This window comes from Myotis nattereri (genome assembly GCF_964212035.1).
Source record: "Myotis nattereri genome assembly, chromosome: 2".
Taxonomy (NCBI): domain Eukaryota; kingdom Metazoa; phylum Chordata; class Mammalia; order Chiroptera; family Vespertilionidae; genus Myotis; species Myotis nattereri.
In genome coordinates this window covers 209,546,770-209,563,677 of record NC_138076.1, presented here as the reverse complement: position 1 = coordinate 209,563,677, position 16,908 = coordinate 209,546,770, and the positions used below count along the sequence as shown (strand labels likewise).

At 47.6% G+C, this 16,908-nt stretch overlaps 1 protein-coding gene across 1 annotated transcript in view; it reads left to right on the top strand.

The window, feature by feature from the left end:
* Positions 1 to 16,908, top strand: part of FAM227A (family with sequence similarity 227 member A) — a gene marked incomplete at its 3' end in the record, with an annotated part of 34,584 nt that overhangs the window by 5,116 nt on the left and 12,560 nt on the right. The window contains exons 3-8 of the mRNA XM_081084051.1: positions 1,535 to 1,604; positions 2,329 to 2,405; positions 4,510 to 4,656; positions 6,298 to 6,399; positions 6,974 to 7,078; positions 10,995 to 11,118. Of these exons, the coding sequence (XP_080940177.1) occupies positions 1,535 to 1,604; positions 2,329 to 2,405; positions 4,510 to 4,656; positions 6,298 to 6,399; positions 6,974 to 7,078; positions 10,995 to 11,118 (625 nt within the window). The remainder of the gene's footprint in view (positions 1 to 1,534; positions 1,605 to 2,328; positions 2,406 to 4,509; positions 4,657 to 6,297; positions 6,400 to 6,973; positions 7,079 to 10,994; positions 11,119 to 16,908) is intronic.

Genomic DNA, 16,908 nt, shown 5'->3' with positions numbered 1-16,908 from the left:
GAGAGGTACCTAAACCTAACTAATCGTCTGACTGCCGGAGCGTTTTAGAAACTAAAAGTGGAAATTGCAAGATGAATGCTCCCATTTGAACCAAATAACTCTGAAAGGTGGTGAGAGAAACTACGGGTGTTGGGCAAGGGGTAGAAAGAAGACTTTTTACTGTGCTGTTTGGCTTTGTACCATGCAAGTTACTGTGTGTGTGTGTGTGTGTGTGTGTGTGTGTGTGTGTGTTTCAATAGAAAACTATTCAGGAGTCACAATAAACAATTCAGGACCCAACACAGACCCAAGGAATAAGCCTCTAACGAATCTGAATATCTGGATAATCCCCTGCGATGCTGGTCATCAGCCAGGCACAGCCCCACTGGTAGGTCCTGCTGTCACTCCAATGCAAACTCAGCCAAATGCCGGTCTCATCGTTTCCCCCCTAAAACTTGCTTTCCTCCCACTGTCCAGCTCCCCTTTCTGTTCCCTCCGTGTGCAGGTCTTGTCCCTCCTTCCAAGGCCCTGACAATATTGGCTGCAGGGCATCCTGGGAAGGACCAGAGGCCTTGCTGTTCTGCTCCATTGACACCCAACCACCGATTCATCATCATGCCTTATCCCTGTGTTCTGTCCTAGAGCAACGTGTTGACACATACGGTACCAGTGTGAGCCCTTCCCCCACGGACACACACCTGCACACATGCCAGTTCAGGAGAGAGACAGGGGAAGGCTCAGAGGCACTTCACCGTTAGCAAGCTCAGGCGACAGAGGCCTCATCATTTCCCCACTCCTGTGCCACCTCTTCCAGGCAGTCCTCTGTGACTGCTCCAGCTCACATTAACCTCACTTGAGTGAAACCTAAATTTACCAGTTTAATTGTTGACTTAGCTCCCAGAATAGATTGTAAGTTCCTTGAGGGCAAGAACACAGAATCACACTTCTTTGTTAACTTGGTTATCTGGGCACGGTGGCTAAAAATCAGTACAACTTGTTGGGTCACTGACATTCATTTTTCTTTCCTTTTCAGGAGGGTGTGTGGGGGGAGGAGAGGAGGAGTCAGAGGTCAAGAGAATGTTTTTGAGAGGTCAGGGGTACGATGACCAATAATAATAATAGTTACCCTTTCTTGAGCAGCTCCTATGTGATAGCTTCTGTGCTTGTATTTTAAAACGCAGTAAATACTTTGTATCTGATCCTTGTAAGAACCCTGAGAGGTAGGTATTATTATTCCCCTTTTCCCGAGAGATTAAACAGTACCTTGGATCTGCTCCAAACCCTGTACTCCTCGAAGGCAAAGCCCAGAGGTGCAGCTGGGAGGAGGAGCATCGTGAGAGGGGGCAGGGTTGGGGTTTGTATTAGTGGTGACACCGAGGATGAGGCCAGTGGCCACCAAGATCATACCACCTGGGGGGAGACAGCAAAGGCTGTCACAGACTTTGCTCCGGGCCTTTTGCACGCCAACAGGTGACATGGCCTCGTCCCTGACCGCCCGCCCTGTGCCAAGATTTGCATCGCTCCCTAATGCCCGGTTTCTTTTTGGTTTTTGAAGGCAATTGAGAGATTTGAGATGGAGAAGAAGGCTTTAAAAGAGAAAAGCCACCGCAGCTCGGAAGACAGAGGCAAAATCCTTTCTCATCGCCTTTCTCATAGGGCAGTGATGGCGAACCTATGACACGCGTGTCATGGGTGACACCCGAACTCATTTTTTTGGTTGATTTTTCTTTGTTAAATGGCATTTAAATATATAAAATAAATATCAGAAATATTAGTCTTTGTTTTACTATGGTTGCACAGATCAAAAAATTTCTATATGTGACACGGCACCAGAGTTAAGTTAGGGTTTTTCAAAATGCTGACACGCCGAGCTCAGAAGGTTCGCCATCACTGCCCTAGTGTTTCTGTGGGGTTTGGCTTTCTAGTATCTAAAATGCGTTCAGTAGGGATCCAGAGTTTCAGATGAGGATATTTTTGTAATCTTCTGAAGGAGTCTTAAATCTGACTTCTTGGCATTGGGCAACAAAGGAGGGAAGGGCCATACCATTCAGAGACCACCTACTACGTGCCACACTGCACCAGGCGGTTCGTACATATTTCCCTGCCAAGCCTTCACAATGCCCCGGCCAGTAAGCTTGGCACCACGGAATGTATTTTGTAGATGAGGAGCGGGCTTGGGGGGAGGGAGGGCTTAACAAGTCAGCAGCACAGGTGGGATCTAGTAAGATTAATCCTGTGAGTGTCACAGGCAGTTCAGGTTGGATGAAAAGATCAGTTATAATTACGGCCCAGCGGTGGACGGACCCTGCGGGCTCTCACATCCCATCCTCTTCTCCCGCTCCTCTGCAGGCAAAAGCCAAAGAAAAGCACCGGATACTTGCAGTGGCTCAGTGTCCAGGAATGTCCGATCTATCTCTATTAAAAGGGTAAGGGCTCCTGGGTGTGTGTCGGACTGGTTTCTGTTAGGCATGAAATCGGTTTTATTCCTGGGAGGGGGCCGGGGGCGGGGCGGAGTCATTGGCACCTGGATGGTGATTGTGCAGGAAAACCCAGAATTCCCTTTTTAGAGGACTTCCAAGTATTTTAAGAACGCTAGTTCTCACAACACCCTGGAAAGAGCAGAATGGGGAGTGTTACGGGGCGTTTGTCTGTTTCCTTGTAGAATGTAGATGTTTGCTCTTAGGAACAGAGTTCAGATTCAGCTCCCACAGAGCTCCGTGCTGTGTTCGCTCCAAGGGGCGTTCACACAGCAGGGCTGGTCCATCAGTCCCTGCAGACGCCCGAGAGGCTGGGATTCAGTAGTTAGATGACCGTCCACCATCACGCAGAGTTGAGGGGAGAGCCCCACTTCCTGCTCAGACCCTGGGACCCACGGCCAGACCCCACCCTCTCCAGCAGACACCCCAGTTAAGCTTCTCCTAAGCTTGCTCTTTAAACTACTCAGGTCATACGTATTCAAACCCTTTAAATGCTGGAGAATAGGGACAATACAGCGTTATCTTCTCTTCACCTTTTAGCCTAGGAAATGCCCACATAGCATAAAGTCCAGCAGTTGAGAGTCAGCATGGAAACTGCCGTCTAACCCATGATGGTGGCCGAGCAGATTTAAATGTCCTGCCCAAGGTGGCACAGCTACTAAACGGTGGAGCTGACGTCTCACCCCAGGCCGCCCGACTCAGAGTCAGTGCTTGAGTCACTGAGTTCAGCCACGGTCAAGGCCATAGTCCAGTTAGAGAGCAATTCAGTCCCTCCACATGTTTCCAGTCGGTGCCTTTGGGCGATGGTAATTTTTTAAAAAAATTTTATTGATTGATTTAGAGAGAGAAACATTGATTTGTTCTTTCACTTATTTGTGCATTCACTGGTTGCTTCTTGTATGTGCCCTAACGGGGGATCGAACCTGCAACCTTGGCATGTCAGGACAATTCTCTACCCACTGAGCTATCTGGCTAGGGCCAGGTGATGGTAATTAGTTTCCTCTTTCTACTTTTCTGTATTTTTACATTTTTTATAGTTATATTTTATTTTTATTCTAAAAAGCCATTTAGTGATATATATTAAGAACCATAGGGATAGTCATATTCTTTGACCTAATGTTGCCATTTTGAGAAAGTCATACTAAATAAATAATCCAAAGAAAGGGGAAATTATATGTTCCATGTTATTACTAATCTTAAAAAATATAATGGCGCCCGGCCTGGCTTGATTCAGTGGTTGAGTGTCAACCTATGAACCAGGAAGTCACGTTCAGTTCCTGGTCTGGGCACAGGCCCAGGTTGCGGGCTTGATCCCCAGTGTGGGGAGCGCAGGAGGCAGCCAATCAATGATTCTCCTCATCATTGATGTTCCTCTCTCTCTCTCCCCCTCTACCTTTCCCTCTGAAATCAATAATATATATACATATATGTATATATATTTATACAATCAATAATATATATACATACATGTATATATATAAATATATATACATGTATGTATATATATAATGGCAGTAGTGGTTTTTTAAAAATATATTTTTATTGATTTTAGAGAGAGAGAAATATCAATGTGAAAGTGAAACATGGATCTGTTGCCTCCCATACACAACCCGACCGGGGATCAAACCTGTAACCTGGGTATGTGCCCTGACCAGGTAATGGCAGTAGTATTAATTGGAAGTAATTAACTGTTAATTAAGTTGTAGCCCATTAATAGGATATATTATTATAGATGATAAACTTAGACAGTGTAGCAATGTGAAAAATCTAAAGTTAAATGGATAGAGCAGGACATAAAAGTGTGTGTGTGTGTGTGGTAAAATGAAGTTTCCTAACACATCTGTAGACATGTGCTCCAAGCCCGAAAGGGAAAATAGAAATCATGCGAATGGGTGTTTGGTGAGAGGTGCTGGGATCATGGGCGCACCTTCCTTTTCCCCAGTGCTCTGTAAGGTTGTTTTATTGTCTTTATGACGTAAAGGGGAAGATATCTTATTGTCTTAAACTGTCGACATGATGCACCCCATTTTCACATTCTGCCCTTTTGCCTCAGAGAACGGCGGATAAGAAGCTGCTGGCCGAGCTCTACCAGTACCCCCAGTTTAACGACTCCAAGCCGAATGAGCTCCCAAATGGGGTGGACTTCTGTGACATGGTGGCCAACGTGGTCCGGTCTGAGAGAAACCCCTTCACCGGCAAGGTAAGCAGGAGCGTGCAGCGCACCTCTGTGCACAGCCGCCCCTGCTGTCCCCGTCACACCCGGGAAACAGAGGCAGGCCATTTCAGTCAGTCACTGAGGGCCACACAGCCTGGCGCTGAGATTAGACCCCAAGGTTCCCCCCAAAACCTAGATTCTGTCTGCAGAGCACTGGTCTCCAGACCGTTGTGACCATGTATTCCACCCGCGAAACATGGAGTACACGGCCTCATGATACATGCTTTTTAAAAATACGACACATGCTCTGCTGTCATTTGCCACACTGTGTATCAATAAACGTAGCTTCTCTTTTTTCTTAGACATTAGATTCTTCCCGTGGTAAACTGTGGGGTGAGTGGCCCACCTGGAGAGCAGACACACTGGGTTCCTCGGGGAGGGAGGGGGAGCAGGGGGGGAGTGTGCTACGGCCCAGAAGAGCCGCGTGCATGTGGGACAGCAGGCGCTGGCCACTCAGGAGGCGGGGATGGTTGAAGCAGGTGGGGGGTGAGGGGGGGAGGGAGCCCGGAAAACGGCCAGGCCTTGGCACCCCTACGGCTGTGCCTCATTGCCCGGCACAACTCCTGTCCCCAAAGCAGCTCGGTCGTCGTCCCCTCAGCTCCTGCCTGGTCATCCATCACTGCTGCTTGCTTCACCTGCCCCCTCTCCCCCCTCTCTCCCTCTCTCTCCCCTCTCCCCCCTCTCCCCCCCTCTCCCCCCTCTCTCCCTCTCTCTCCCTCTCTCTCACCTCTGTTTGCTTCCTCTTCTTCTTTTTTTCATGAGTTCTCCCTGCTGCCTTCTCTCCACCTAGGTCTCTAGTTCCGTCGCCTCCTTCCTCTGTGTTTTGCATTCAGACTTCCTAAAAGTGATGGCCTGCTTGTGCCAGTCACTGCCCCGTGTGACAGTGGAGTTTGCTGGCCGCTGGGCCAGGCAGGGGCCACCCTGGGTGTGGTGCCTGATCCCCAGCTGCCCTGAGCAGGGATGGGGAGCAGCAGCACCCGGAGCATCGTGTGCTCCCCAGGAAGGTGGACCGAGGCATCCACACGTGTCGTTTGTGGCAGCAGGAGCTGGGGGGCAGGACCTCTGGTGGCTCAGTGGCTCTCGGGCTCTGGGTTCTTCGGAAAAATAGGGAGAACCGCAGCCTCTAACTTGAAGAATTTGTAAAGTTTAATAAGGATGTGAATAAAAGTGCTTAGTCATAAATTCCAAAAAATGGTAGTTTTATCATCAATGTGATTAGAGAGCTTAGTGATCAACAATATTACTGTGAGTTCCGATCCTGGCCCTGCCGCCTGCTGGCTGTATTACTGGGGGCACATGACTTCAGCGCTCTAGCCCCCAGTTTCCTCGTCTGTAACGTGGAGCTGTTAACGCAGGCCTCCTGTGGTTGTTAGGGGTGAACAGAGAACAAGTGAAAGTATCTGGCAAGGCAAGTAGTCAGCATTCACTATAAAGTTGGATGTTGTTATTTTTTTAAGTCGACTCCAAAAATGACTGGTGGGAAAACGGTGTGATTGTAACAACCAGGCGTGGGGCCAGGAGGGCAGGCAGGTTTTGAGTGGAGATGATTACGAGTCTGACGGTGGCTCCCGGTGAATTAAAAAACAGCAGCAGCAACAATAACTGTGAATTTTGTTTCTTTTCAAGTTTTTCTGTTCACATAGAGACTTAGAGAAGTTTCTCTCTTCTCCTCCCGTACGAGCCATGTGGCTGGATAGCTTCTGGTGGATCTTCCATGAAAGGTACCAGGTAAATGCGAGCTGATGGCTTCTCGCCCTGGCTCAGGGCATTTCCCTGTGCCTCAGACCCTGACCCTTCACCGTGGGCGGACGGCCCTCGGACTCCATGGGCTGCCTCTGCAGCCCCCTCGTCACCCCCCCCCCCGTTCCTCACCCCCGCTTCCTCACCCCCCCTTCTTCACCCCCCCATTCCTCACCCCACCCCTTCCTCACCCCACCCCCTCCTCACCCCCCCCCCGCCCCCGTTCCTCACCTGGGCCTCGTCCTTATGCCCCGTCCGTGTGCCCCTTGCAGCTGCCCTGACTTGTGGTAGCTGTTCCATGTCGCAGGGCTGCTCAGGGGCAGGGCGGGGGAAAGTCAGGACGTCCTGGCCCGGAGCCAGGGTGCTTTCTTCAACACTCTGCCCTGCTGTGCCTGTTTCACAAATCATATAAAATGACGATTACTTCCTAACTATTAATAGGTTAAATATCTTGAGAAAACGATTTTTTTTAAATGAGAGAAAATTTTATTTAAGAATCTCAGCCCTTGGCTGTTTCAACAAGAGACTGCAATAATTCCTGCTCTGACTTTATTCCTGGTAGCGAAACAGGGAGGTCCAGAACAAGCTGTTCGAGCGGATATCCCAGCAGTACGCGTCGCTGCTGTCCCACGGGGCCAGGCCCCACTCGGAAGAGGCTATCTTAAAAGTGAGTATCAACCTCTGTTTGGAAAAAAATCACATAAGGGAGTGAGTAATTGGTAAGCTGTGATGTTTTCATACACTGACTTGTAATGCTGCTGTTAGGAAAATGAGGTAGGTCTGTATATACAGGGTGGAGCCAAAGTAGGTTTACAGTTGTTTGAGTGGAAAATAATACAATAATTAATAAATAATAATGTAATAATAAACTGTTTCAGCACATGCAACTGTAAACCTACTGATTGGGAAAGATTTTAAGTGAAAAACAAGGCAATTTATACAAGTCTATGTTAAAAATATATATGTATACTTAAATGTGCCTATGAATAGAAAAAACTCCAGAAAAAAATTCACCAAACTCTCAGCAATGGTTATATTCTGAGAAATAAGGATTAAGAACTTACTTTTCTATTCTATATATTTCTGTAGTATTTAAATAAGCCTATAATTTTAAAATTAAAGGTAGAATATAAAATAAATAAAAGAAAAAGAAAAAAAGTAGAATATACATTTTTATTTTTTATATACGAATATCTATATATATAAAAAGCCAGCAACCAGAATGCTGTAATGACCAGAACAACCAGTCGCTATGATGCCCACTGCAGCCAGTGAACCGGACCAATTGGGGGGTGGGGCCGGCCAGCCAACTTCCCTTGGCCCCTCCCCCCAGCTGGCCCTGCCCCTGATTGGCCTCTCCCACCCCAATCGAGGGCAGGGCAGCCAACCAAACCCCCGAGGCCCTTCCCCTGAGCCACCCCACCCCTGATCGCCGCCCCCACCACAATAGGGGGTGGGGCCAACCGGCCAAACTCCTGAAGCCCCAACCCCCACCTGGCCCCACCCCAATCAGGGCTGCTGGCCAACCACCTGTGGCCTGTCCCCCAGGTAGACCCCACCCCTGATGGGCCCCCCCATTTCTGATCAGGGGCAGGGCTGGCTGGCCAACCACACATGGCCCCTCCCCCAGGCCACTGGCCCCTGATCGGCCACCCGACCCCATTTGGGGGTGGGGCCAGCTGGCCAAACTCCTGCAGTCCCTCTCCACAGCCAGCCCCACCCTTAATCAGCCCCACCACCCCATCAGCCCATGGCCCCTCCCCCCAGCCAGCTCCGCCCCCGAGTGGCCCCACACACACTAATTGGGGGTGGGGCTGGCCAGCCAACCTCCCATGGCCCCTCCCACGGCTAGCCCCGCCCTCAATCGGCCCCCTCCACCCCAATCGGGGGGCATGGCCCACCGGCCAATCACCTGAGGCCCCTCCACAAATCCAGTCCGGCCCTGATCAGGGCAGGCTGGCCAGCCAACCTCCCACTGTCTCCTCCTCCCAACAGGCCCGGCCCTGATCCGCCCCGATTCGGGCCGGGCCAGCTGGACCCCACCTGTGCACGAATTCGTGCACTGGGCCTCTAGTATGTGTATATATATATTAAAAGGATTGCTAGAAGAAAATCTGAGTGAATATTTACCTGATTTGGGGGTGGGGGAGGACTTTTTAAGTATGACCCCAAATAACCATAAAGGAAAATATCAACTGATTTAATTACATAAATTTTTAAAAAGTTACTACAAAGTTAAAAGGCAAATGAGAAACTATGCAAAGATACTGGTACCATATATGTCACACAACATGAAAACTTCTTGTAAATCAATAAGAAAAAAATGAAACACCCCACAGACCAATGGACAAAGTACATAAAGTAGAAATTTACCAGGGAAAAAATACAAATGGGAAAAGGTTCATCTTTAACAATAATAAAAAATAGGAATTAAAGCAATAATAATTCAGTACCCTCTTCACCTGTTAGAGAGCACAGATTAAAAGGATATAGGCAGCCCTGATCGGTTTGGCTCAGTGGATAGAGCGTCGGCCTGAGGACTGACGGGTCCCGGGTTTGATTCCAGTCAAGGGCATGTACCTTGGTTTCGGGCACATCCCCAGTAGGGGGTGTGCAGGAGGTAGCTAATCAATGTTTCTCTCTCATCGATGTTTCTGACTCTATCCCTCTCCCTTCCTCTCTGTAAAAAAATATCAATAAAATATATATATTTTTAAAAAGGATATAGGGAAATGGCACTCGGACAGGACGAGTGGGGAGTGAATTGTGCTGTAAGGCACTTAAGCTATTTAAGTGACCACTTAACAATTCACTTAGGTTTTCTGTGCCTCAGTTTCATCACCCATAAAATGGGGACAATAATGCCTTTCACTGACTTGTCCTAAGGATTAACTGAGATGATGTTTGTAAGGCATCTGATATATCTCCCAGCACACAATAAGCCCCCAATATATCAGAATTGCTATAATTAATAGTATTACCATACCATCTTTTGGAAGACATATTTAATATACAGGAAAAGCTGCTTTTATTCATGCATGCATTCATTCAGCAATTTTGACTGTCTAATATGTGCCAGTGAGGTAGTTTAACAAATAAAAATTATTATTCAGCATAATTTGTAATGCAAAGTCTAGAAAAAAATGGGGGATATTTAGGTAATTTTGATATGGCCACTCAGCATTTATATATATAAAAGCCTAAGCAACCGGCCGACCACTCGACCAGTGATGCGCACTGACCACCAGGGGGCAGACACTCAATGCAGGAGCTGCCCCCTGATGGTTGGTGCGCTCCCACAGCAGGAGCACCGCTCAGCTGACCAACGGGTGCCAGACGCAGGGCTCACAGCTGGCTGCCGCAGCCCTGAGACTGCAGCAGAGCAGCAGTGAGGTTACTGAGCAGTGGCAGTGGCAGGTACAGTGGGGCTGGGCTGAGCAGGAGCGGCAGGCAGTGTTAGACTGCCAGTTTCGGCCTGATCACCGCAGGCCATACCAAGGGACCCCACTGGTGCTCGAATCCGTGCCCCAAGCCTCTAGTAATATTATAAAAGTTACTATTGGGAAAAGAATCCCAAAGAGTTTATAATAACTTGGAGAAGTGCTTATGTTATAACTAGAGGCCTAGTGCACAAAATTCGTGCACTCGGGGGGGGGGGAGGTCCCTCAGCCCAGCCGCACCCTCTCGCAGTCTGGGAGCCCTCGGGGGATGTCTGACTGATGGCTTAGGCCCTCTCCAGACATCCTTAGCACTGCCACAGAGGCAGGAGAGGCTCCCGCCACCTCCGCTGCGCTCGCCAGCCCTGAGCCTGGCTTCTGGCTGAGCAGCGCTTCCCCTGTGGGAGCACACTGACCACCAGGGGGAAGCTCCTGCGTTGAGCATCTGCCCCCTGGTGGTCAGTGTGCGTCATAGTGACCGGTTGTTCTGCCGTTCAGTCAATTTGCATATTGGCCTTTTATTAGACAGGATGGTGAATGACTAAAGCCAAATATAAATGTGTAATTTGAGCTCCAGCATAGTTAAGAAATGACAGTACCACCTGTGCACAGGAAAACCCCAGTGAGTAGTATCATTTCTGGGGGTCACGGGTATCTTGTCACCTTCTGGACTACTGTTCAGCTGCTTGCAGAAGGGGCTAGTGGAAGGGTTGCTGACCAGCATAGCTCCCAGGTAGGGGAAGGAGTTCACCAGGCTGTGGGGCAGGGTAGGTGGAAATTGCTCCACTCATAACAAGGAAGGCAGCCTGCTGTCAGGTAGAGAATTTTTAAAAAATATATGTTTTTATTAATTTCAGAGAGAGGAAGGGAGAGGGAGAAAGAGAGAGAAACATCAATGATGAGAGAGAATCATTGATCGGCTGCCTCCTGCATGCCCCATACTGGGGATGGAGCCCACAACCTGGGCATGTGCCCTGACCGGGATTCGAACCATGATCTCCTGGTGCATGGGTTGATGCTCAACCACTGAGCCACAACGGCCAGGCATCAGGTAGAGAATTTTATCACAAGTCCTTTCTGATGTCAGGGGCTCTTTTCTGGGTCTAGAAATGTCTAGAATGTTGCCTAAGCTCTGCTTGCTCCCAGAGGTTGCCATCACTTCTGAGTAAAGGCCTGTACACCAGCTTCAGTTCCTGCTTCCCACAGTCCTGGCTCAACACACATGAATTCAAGTCTTATATCTGTAACACCATGAGCCTGTGGATTTCAGGTAAGAGATGGCTTAGAAAGCAATTCTGGAAATACTCTCCCCACCTGAGTGTGTTCTTGTTTGCCATCCCTTCATTGAGGCGGTTGTCCGTTCCTCTCCTTGACATTAGAGCCGAGGGTGCCAATTTCCCTGCTTCCTCCGAACAGCTCTGAGCCATTCCTAGCCCCCTGCTTGTGTCCAGCTGCATCTGCCGGCCTCAGGTTTGAGCGCAGCCCCATTTGCTGTGCACAAGCTGCCTCTGCTGTGAGCTGATGGACCCAGAACTCAGGAACTTCAAAGCCGTCTGCCGGTTAGAGCACCCCACCCTCCACAGCCCTCGCCTGAGCGAGGCCAGGCGGCCCAACTGCGCAGTCTCCCCTTGTCTGCAGCACACACAGTGCTAGTGTGACGTTTGCTTTCCTTTCTTTCCTTTCTTTTTTTAAAATATATTTTTATTGATTTCAGAGAAGATGGGAGAGGGAGAGAGATAGAAACATCAATGATGAGAGAGAATCATTGATTGGCTGCCTCCTGTCCGCCCCCTACTGGGGACTGAGCCCACAGCCGGGGCATGTGCCCTGACCGGGAATCGAACTGGCAGCCATTCGGTGCACAGGATGACAACCAACCAACCGACCGAGCCACACCAGCCAGGGCTCAGCACAGACATTGTTAAGGTCACGAAAGGCCACCGTTGTCGAGAGGTTCCTGTGCCCAGGTACCCTGCTGAGCAAGCACCTGCCACATTTCCTGCTGTGCTGGCGGTCTCCAAGCTTACTCCCCCATTAGGCGACCTGCTAAGAGAACTCACCGGTGTGTTCATGGCTGAGATGTCTGACAGCGACGTGGTAGGATGCGCAGCGGATCGTAGGGGAGAAGACAGTCGGGGTTGGGAGGAGTCCGTGAGGCTTCCGCATGCTCTCTCCCTCCCGGGAGGAGTTATGCAGAACCCTCTCCTTCTGCAACGAAAATGTAGCCCCTGCCTGTGACGTTCCTGCCCAGAATCCCACTAGAGAAATAGCACCCAAGACTTTTGGGGGCTGGACGTGCAGCCGCCTCTGTCCACGTGCCCCAGATTCCAGAAGAGCAGAGGTTCAGCATAAGCCACATCATTTACAAGCAGCCGAGGCACAGTGACGCCCTCTTGTCCACGCAGTGGTTCTCAACCTTCCTAATGTCGCGACCCTTTCATACAGGTCCTCGCATTGTGGTGACCCCCAACCATAAAATTATTTTCGTTGCTACTTCATAACTGTCATGTTGCTACTGTTATGAATCGTAATGTAAATATCTGATAGGCAAGATGTATTTTCAGGGGTCGCGACCCACAGGTTGAGAACCGCTGCACTAGGGAAACTGTTTCCCCCCAGCTTTATTGAGATGTAATTGACATGTAGCCCTGTGTAAGTTTCAGGTACAATGTGATGACTTCATACGTGTATATACTGCTAAGAGTTTACCATAACAAGGTTAACTAACGCATCCTGCACCTCACATCATTCCCATTTTTTGTTCTGGTGGTTATGATGAAAACATTGAGGATTTACTCTCATAGCCACTTTCAAGTAGACAATACAGTATTGTTAACTATAGTCACAATAATGGATATCAAATGCTGAGAACTTGTTCCTCCTATAGCTGGAAGCTTATACCCTTGGACCAACACCTCCCCGTTTCCCCACCCACCAGCTCCTGGCAGCCTCCCTTCTACTCTCTGCTTCTGAGTTCAGCTTTTTAAGATTCTAAACATAAGTGAGATTATGCAGTATTTGTCTTTGTCTGACTTACTTCACTTAGCATAGTGTCCTCAAGGTCTGTCCATGTTGTCACAAATGGCAGGATCTCCTTTCGTGGCTGAATAACATTCCATTGCGTGTAAATGCCACACTTTCTTCACACATCCAGCGGTGGATGGACATTTAGGCTCCATGCCGTGGCTATGTACCTAGTGCTGCACTGAGCATGGAGTGCAGATATCTCTTCAAGGCAGTGATTTCACTCCTTTGGGTATGTGTCCAGAGGTGAGATGCTGGGATTGCATGGTAATTCTGTTTTAAATTTTTGAGGAACGTCCATACTGTTTTCCATAATGGTTGTACCAATTTACATTCGTACCAATGGGTCACAGGAGTTCCCTTTTGTCCACATCTTTGCCAACATTTGTTATTTCTTGTCTTTTTTATAATAGCTACTCTAATGGCTATAGGGTGACATCTCATTGTGGTTTTCATTTGTATTTCCTTTTTTTAAAAAAAATCTTTATTTTTGAGAGTATTACATATGTCTCCCCGCCCCCACCCACCCTATCCTCCAGTCCACCCTTCCCCCCATCCCAGGCCTTCACCACCCTATTGTCTGTGTCCAAGGGTTATGCATATATGCATACAGGTGATTTGTATTTCCTTGATGATTACTGATATTGAGCACTTCTTCATGTACTTATTGGCCATTTTAAGTATCTTTGGGAAAAATGTCAATTCAGGTCCTCTGCCCGTTTCCTTACTGGATTATTTGTTTTGTTACTGAGTTGTATGCGCTCTTTTATACTTTGAATATTAGCCCCTCATCCGATAAATGATTTACAAATACTTTCTCCCATTCAGTGGTTGCCTTTTCATTTTGTTTTCTTTTGTTGTGTAGACGCTTTTAAGTTGGCTATAGTCCCACTTGTTTGTTTTTGCTTTTGTTGTTTGTGCCTTTGGTGTAATGTGAAAGAAATCATTGACAAAATTAATGTCAAAGAGCTTTCCCCGTAGGTTGTATTCCAGGAGTTTTATGGTCTCAGGTCTTACACTTAAGTCCTTAATCCATTTTGAATTGACTTTTGTAAGTGGTGTAAGACAGGGGTTTCAATTTCATTTTTTTTGCACATGAATATCTAATTTTCCCAGCACCGTTTATTGAAGAGACTATCCTTTCTCCATTGATTATTCTTGGAGAAATAAGTGTCACTGGGCTATGACACTTGAATTCCCAATATTAGTTAACTCTATCTGTGTGGGTTTATTTCTGGGCTTTCAATTCTGTTTCATTGATCTGTGTGTCTGTGGATTTCTGTTTTTTGCCAGTACCATACTGTTTTGATTTCTGTAACTTTGTAATATAGTTTAAAATCAGAGAGTGTGATGCCTCCAACTTTGTTCTTTTTCAAGATTGTTTTAGCTGTTCAAGGTCTTTTGTGAATCCATACAAATTTTAGGATAGTTTCTTTTTATTTTTGTGAAAAATGCCTTTGGAATTTTTATAGAGATTACATTGAATCTATAGATAGATTTGGGTATATGGACATTTTAAATAATGTTAATTCTCCTGATCCATGAACATGTGATATTTTTCTGTTTATTTGTATCTTCAATTTCTTTCATCAATGTCTTATAGTCTTATATATTTTAATTCCTTGGCTAAATTTATTCCTAAATATTTTACTGTTTTTAATATTATTGTAAATGGGGTTGTCTTCTTTATTTCTTTGATAGTTTTTTGTTAGTGTATAAAAACATAATTGATTTTTGTGTGTTGATTTTGTATCCTGCAACTTTACTGAATTTATTTATTAGTTCTAACCGTTTTTTTGTGGAATCTTTAGGGTTTTCTGTATGTAATACCAAGTAATCAGCAAAAAGAGACAATTTTACTTCTTCCTTTCTGGTTTGGATATCTTTTATTCCTTATTCTTGCCTGATTGCTCTGGCTAGGACTTCTGGTACTGTGTTGAGTAGGCGTAGTGAGAGTGGATACCTTAGTTTCCTTCCTGATCTTAGAAGAAAATATTTCAACCTTTCACTGTTGAGTATGATGTCGCTATGGGCTTGTCATATATGGCCTTTATTATATTAAGATATGTTCCTTCTATACCCACTTTTTTTAGAGTTTTTATCATGAAAGGATGTTGAATTTTGCCAGAGGATTTTTCTGAATTTATTGAGATGAGCGTGTGCTTTTTAGCCTTTCATTCTAGTAATATAATGTATCACATTTATTGATTTGTGTGTGTCATACTCTCCTTGCATCCCAAGGGTAAATCCCACTTCATCGTGGTGTATGATCCTTTTAATGTGCTGTTGAATTCTGTTTGCTAGTATTTTGTTGATAATTTTTTCATCTATAGTCATCAGAGATATTGGCTTATAATTTTCTTTTCTTATGGTATCCTTATCTGGCTTTGGTATCAGGATAATGCTAGTCTTCTATAATGAGTTTGGGAGTATTCCCTCATCTCCAGTTTTTTGGAAGGACTTGAGAAGGATTGGAGTTAGTTCTTTAAATTTTATTAGAATTTATCCGTGAAGCCATCTGGTCTTGGGCTTTTGTCCTTACTCATTTGTCTGTTCAGATGTCCTGTATCTTCCATGATTTAGTCTTGGTAGGTTGTATGTTTCTAGGAATTTATCCATTTATTCTCGGTAGTTAGGGAAAGTTTTATATCAGTGGAAGGAAATGTTCACCAGTCAAGGTCCATCCAAGAGGCCAGCTAAGGGCCAGACTTGCAAGCGGACCTTTGTAAGGACAATAGTCCGCATGCCCATTTAATCCTCTCGGCGTCTGCAGGATCCAAGAAATTCAACAGCAAACACATGGGGGAGCACTCAGATCCAGGCATCGGATTCAGCACCAGGCAAAGCTGGGTCTTTGGCCCTCCTGCCACTCTGCCTCCTACTCCCTGACTTTCTGTCCCTCCTTCCTATTCCCCTTTTTGTCCAAGGCTGTGCCTCCTCTTCCTGATCCATTCCCAGTAACAAGCCTCCTGTCTACTTACTTCGTCCAACAGAGACAACAGCTGTGCATTGAGACACATTTCTCAGCTAATCCTGGGTCTTTTCTTTCCCAAACCAAAGAACTGAGGGAGACCGTGGAGTCCCTCTCATGTCTGCGGGTTCAGGTTCCGAGAAGCCAAGACTCTGAAACACATGGTTTCCTAAAAAGGGGAGCATTCGTCCCGTAAACATCACCATCGAATCCTAGGGTGAACCCCTCCATCACTCAGCTGAGTGTGATACCATGCGGAATAAAATCTACCAAATCCCTGTTTCTCATGTTCCAGGTCCAACAGTCAGCCCTAGAACAGGAGGTGGAACGAGAAATCAGACCTGTCCTCAGTGAGCTCATAGTCCAGTAAAAGCAGAGGCGACAGGCGTGAAAACAAACATTACAACGCCTTCCTCTCTGTACAGCCTTCCCCTCTGCACAGCCCTCACCTCTGCACAGCCCTCCCCTCTGCACAGCCTTCCCCTCTGCACAGCCTTCCCCTCTGCACAGCCTTCCCCTCTGCACAGCCTTCACCTCTGCACAGCCCTCACCTCTGCACAGCCTTCCCCTCTGCACAGCCTTCCCCTCTGCACAGCCTTCCCCTCTGCACAGCCCTCCCCTCTACACAGCCTTCCCCTCTGCACAGCCCTCCCCTCTACACAGCCCTCACCTCTGCACAGCCTTCCCCTCTGCACAGCCTTCCCCTCTGCACAGCCTTCCCCTCTGCACAGCCCTCCCCTCTGCACAACCCTCACCTCTGCACAGCCTTCCCCTCTGCACAGCCTTCCCCTCTGCACAGCCTTCCCCTCTGCACAGCCCTCACCTCTGCACAGCCCTCACCTCTGCACAGCCTTCCCCTCTGCACAGCCCTCCCCTCTGCACAGCCCTCCCCTCTGCACAGCCCTCACCTCTGCACAGCCCTCACCTCTGCACAGCCTTCCCCTCTGCACAGCCTTCCCCTCTGCACAGCCCTCACCTCTGCACAGCCTTCCCCTCTGCACAGCCTTCCCCTCTGCACAGCCCTCACCTCTGCACAGCCTTCCCCTCTGCACAGCCTTCCCCTCT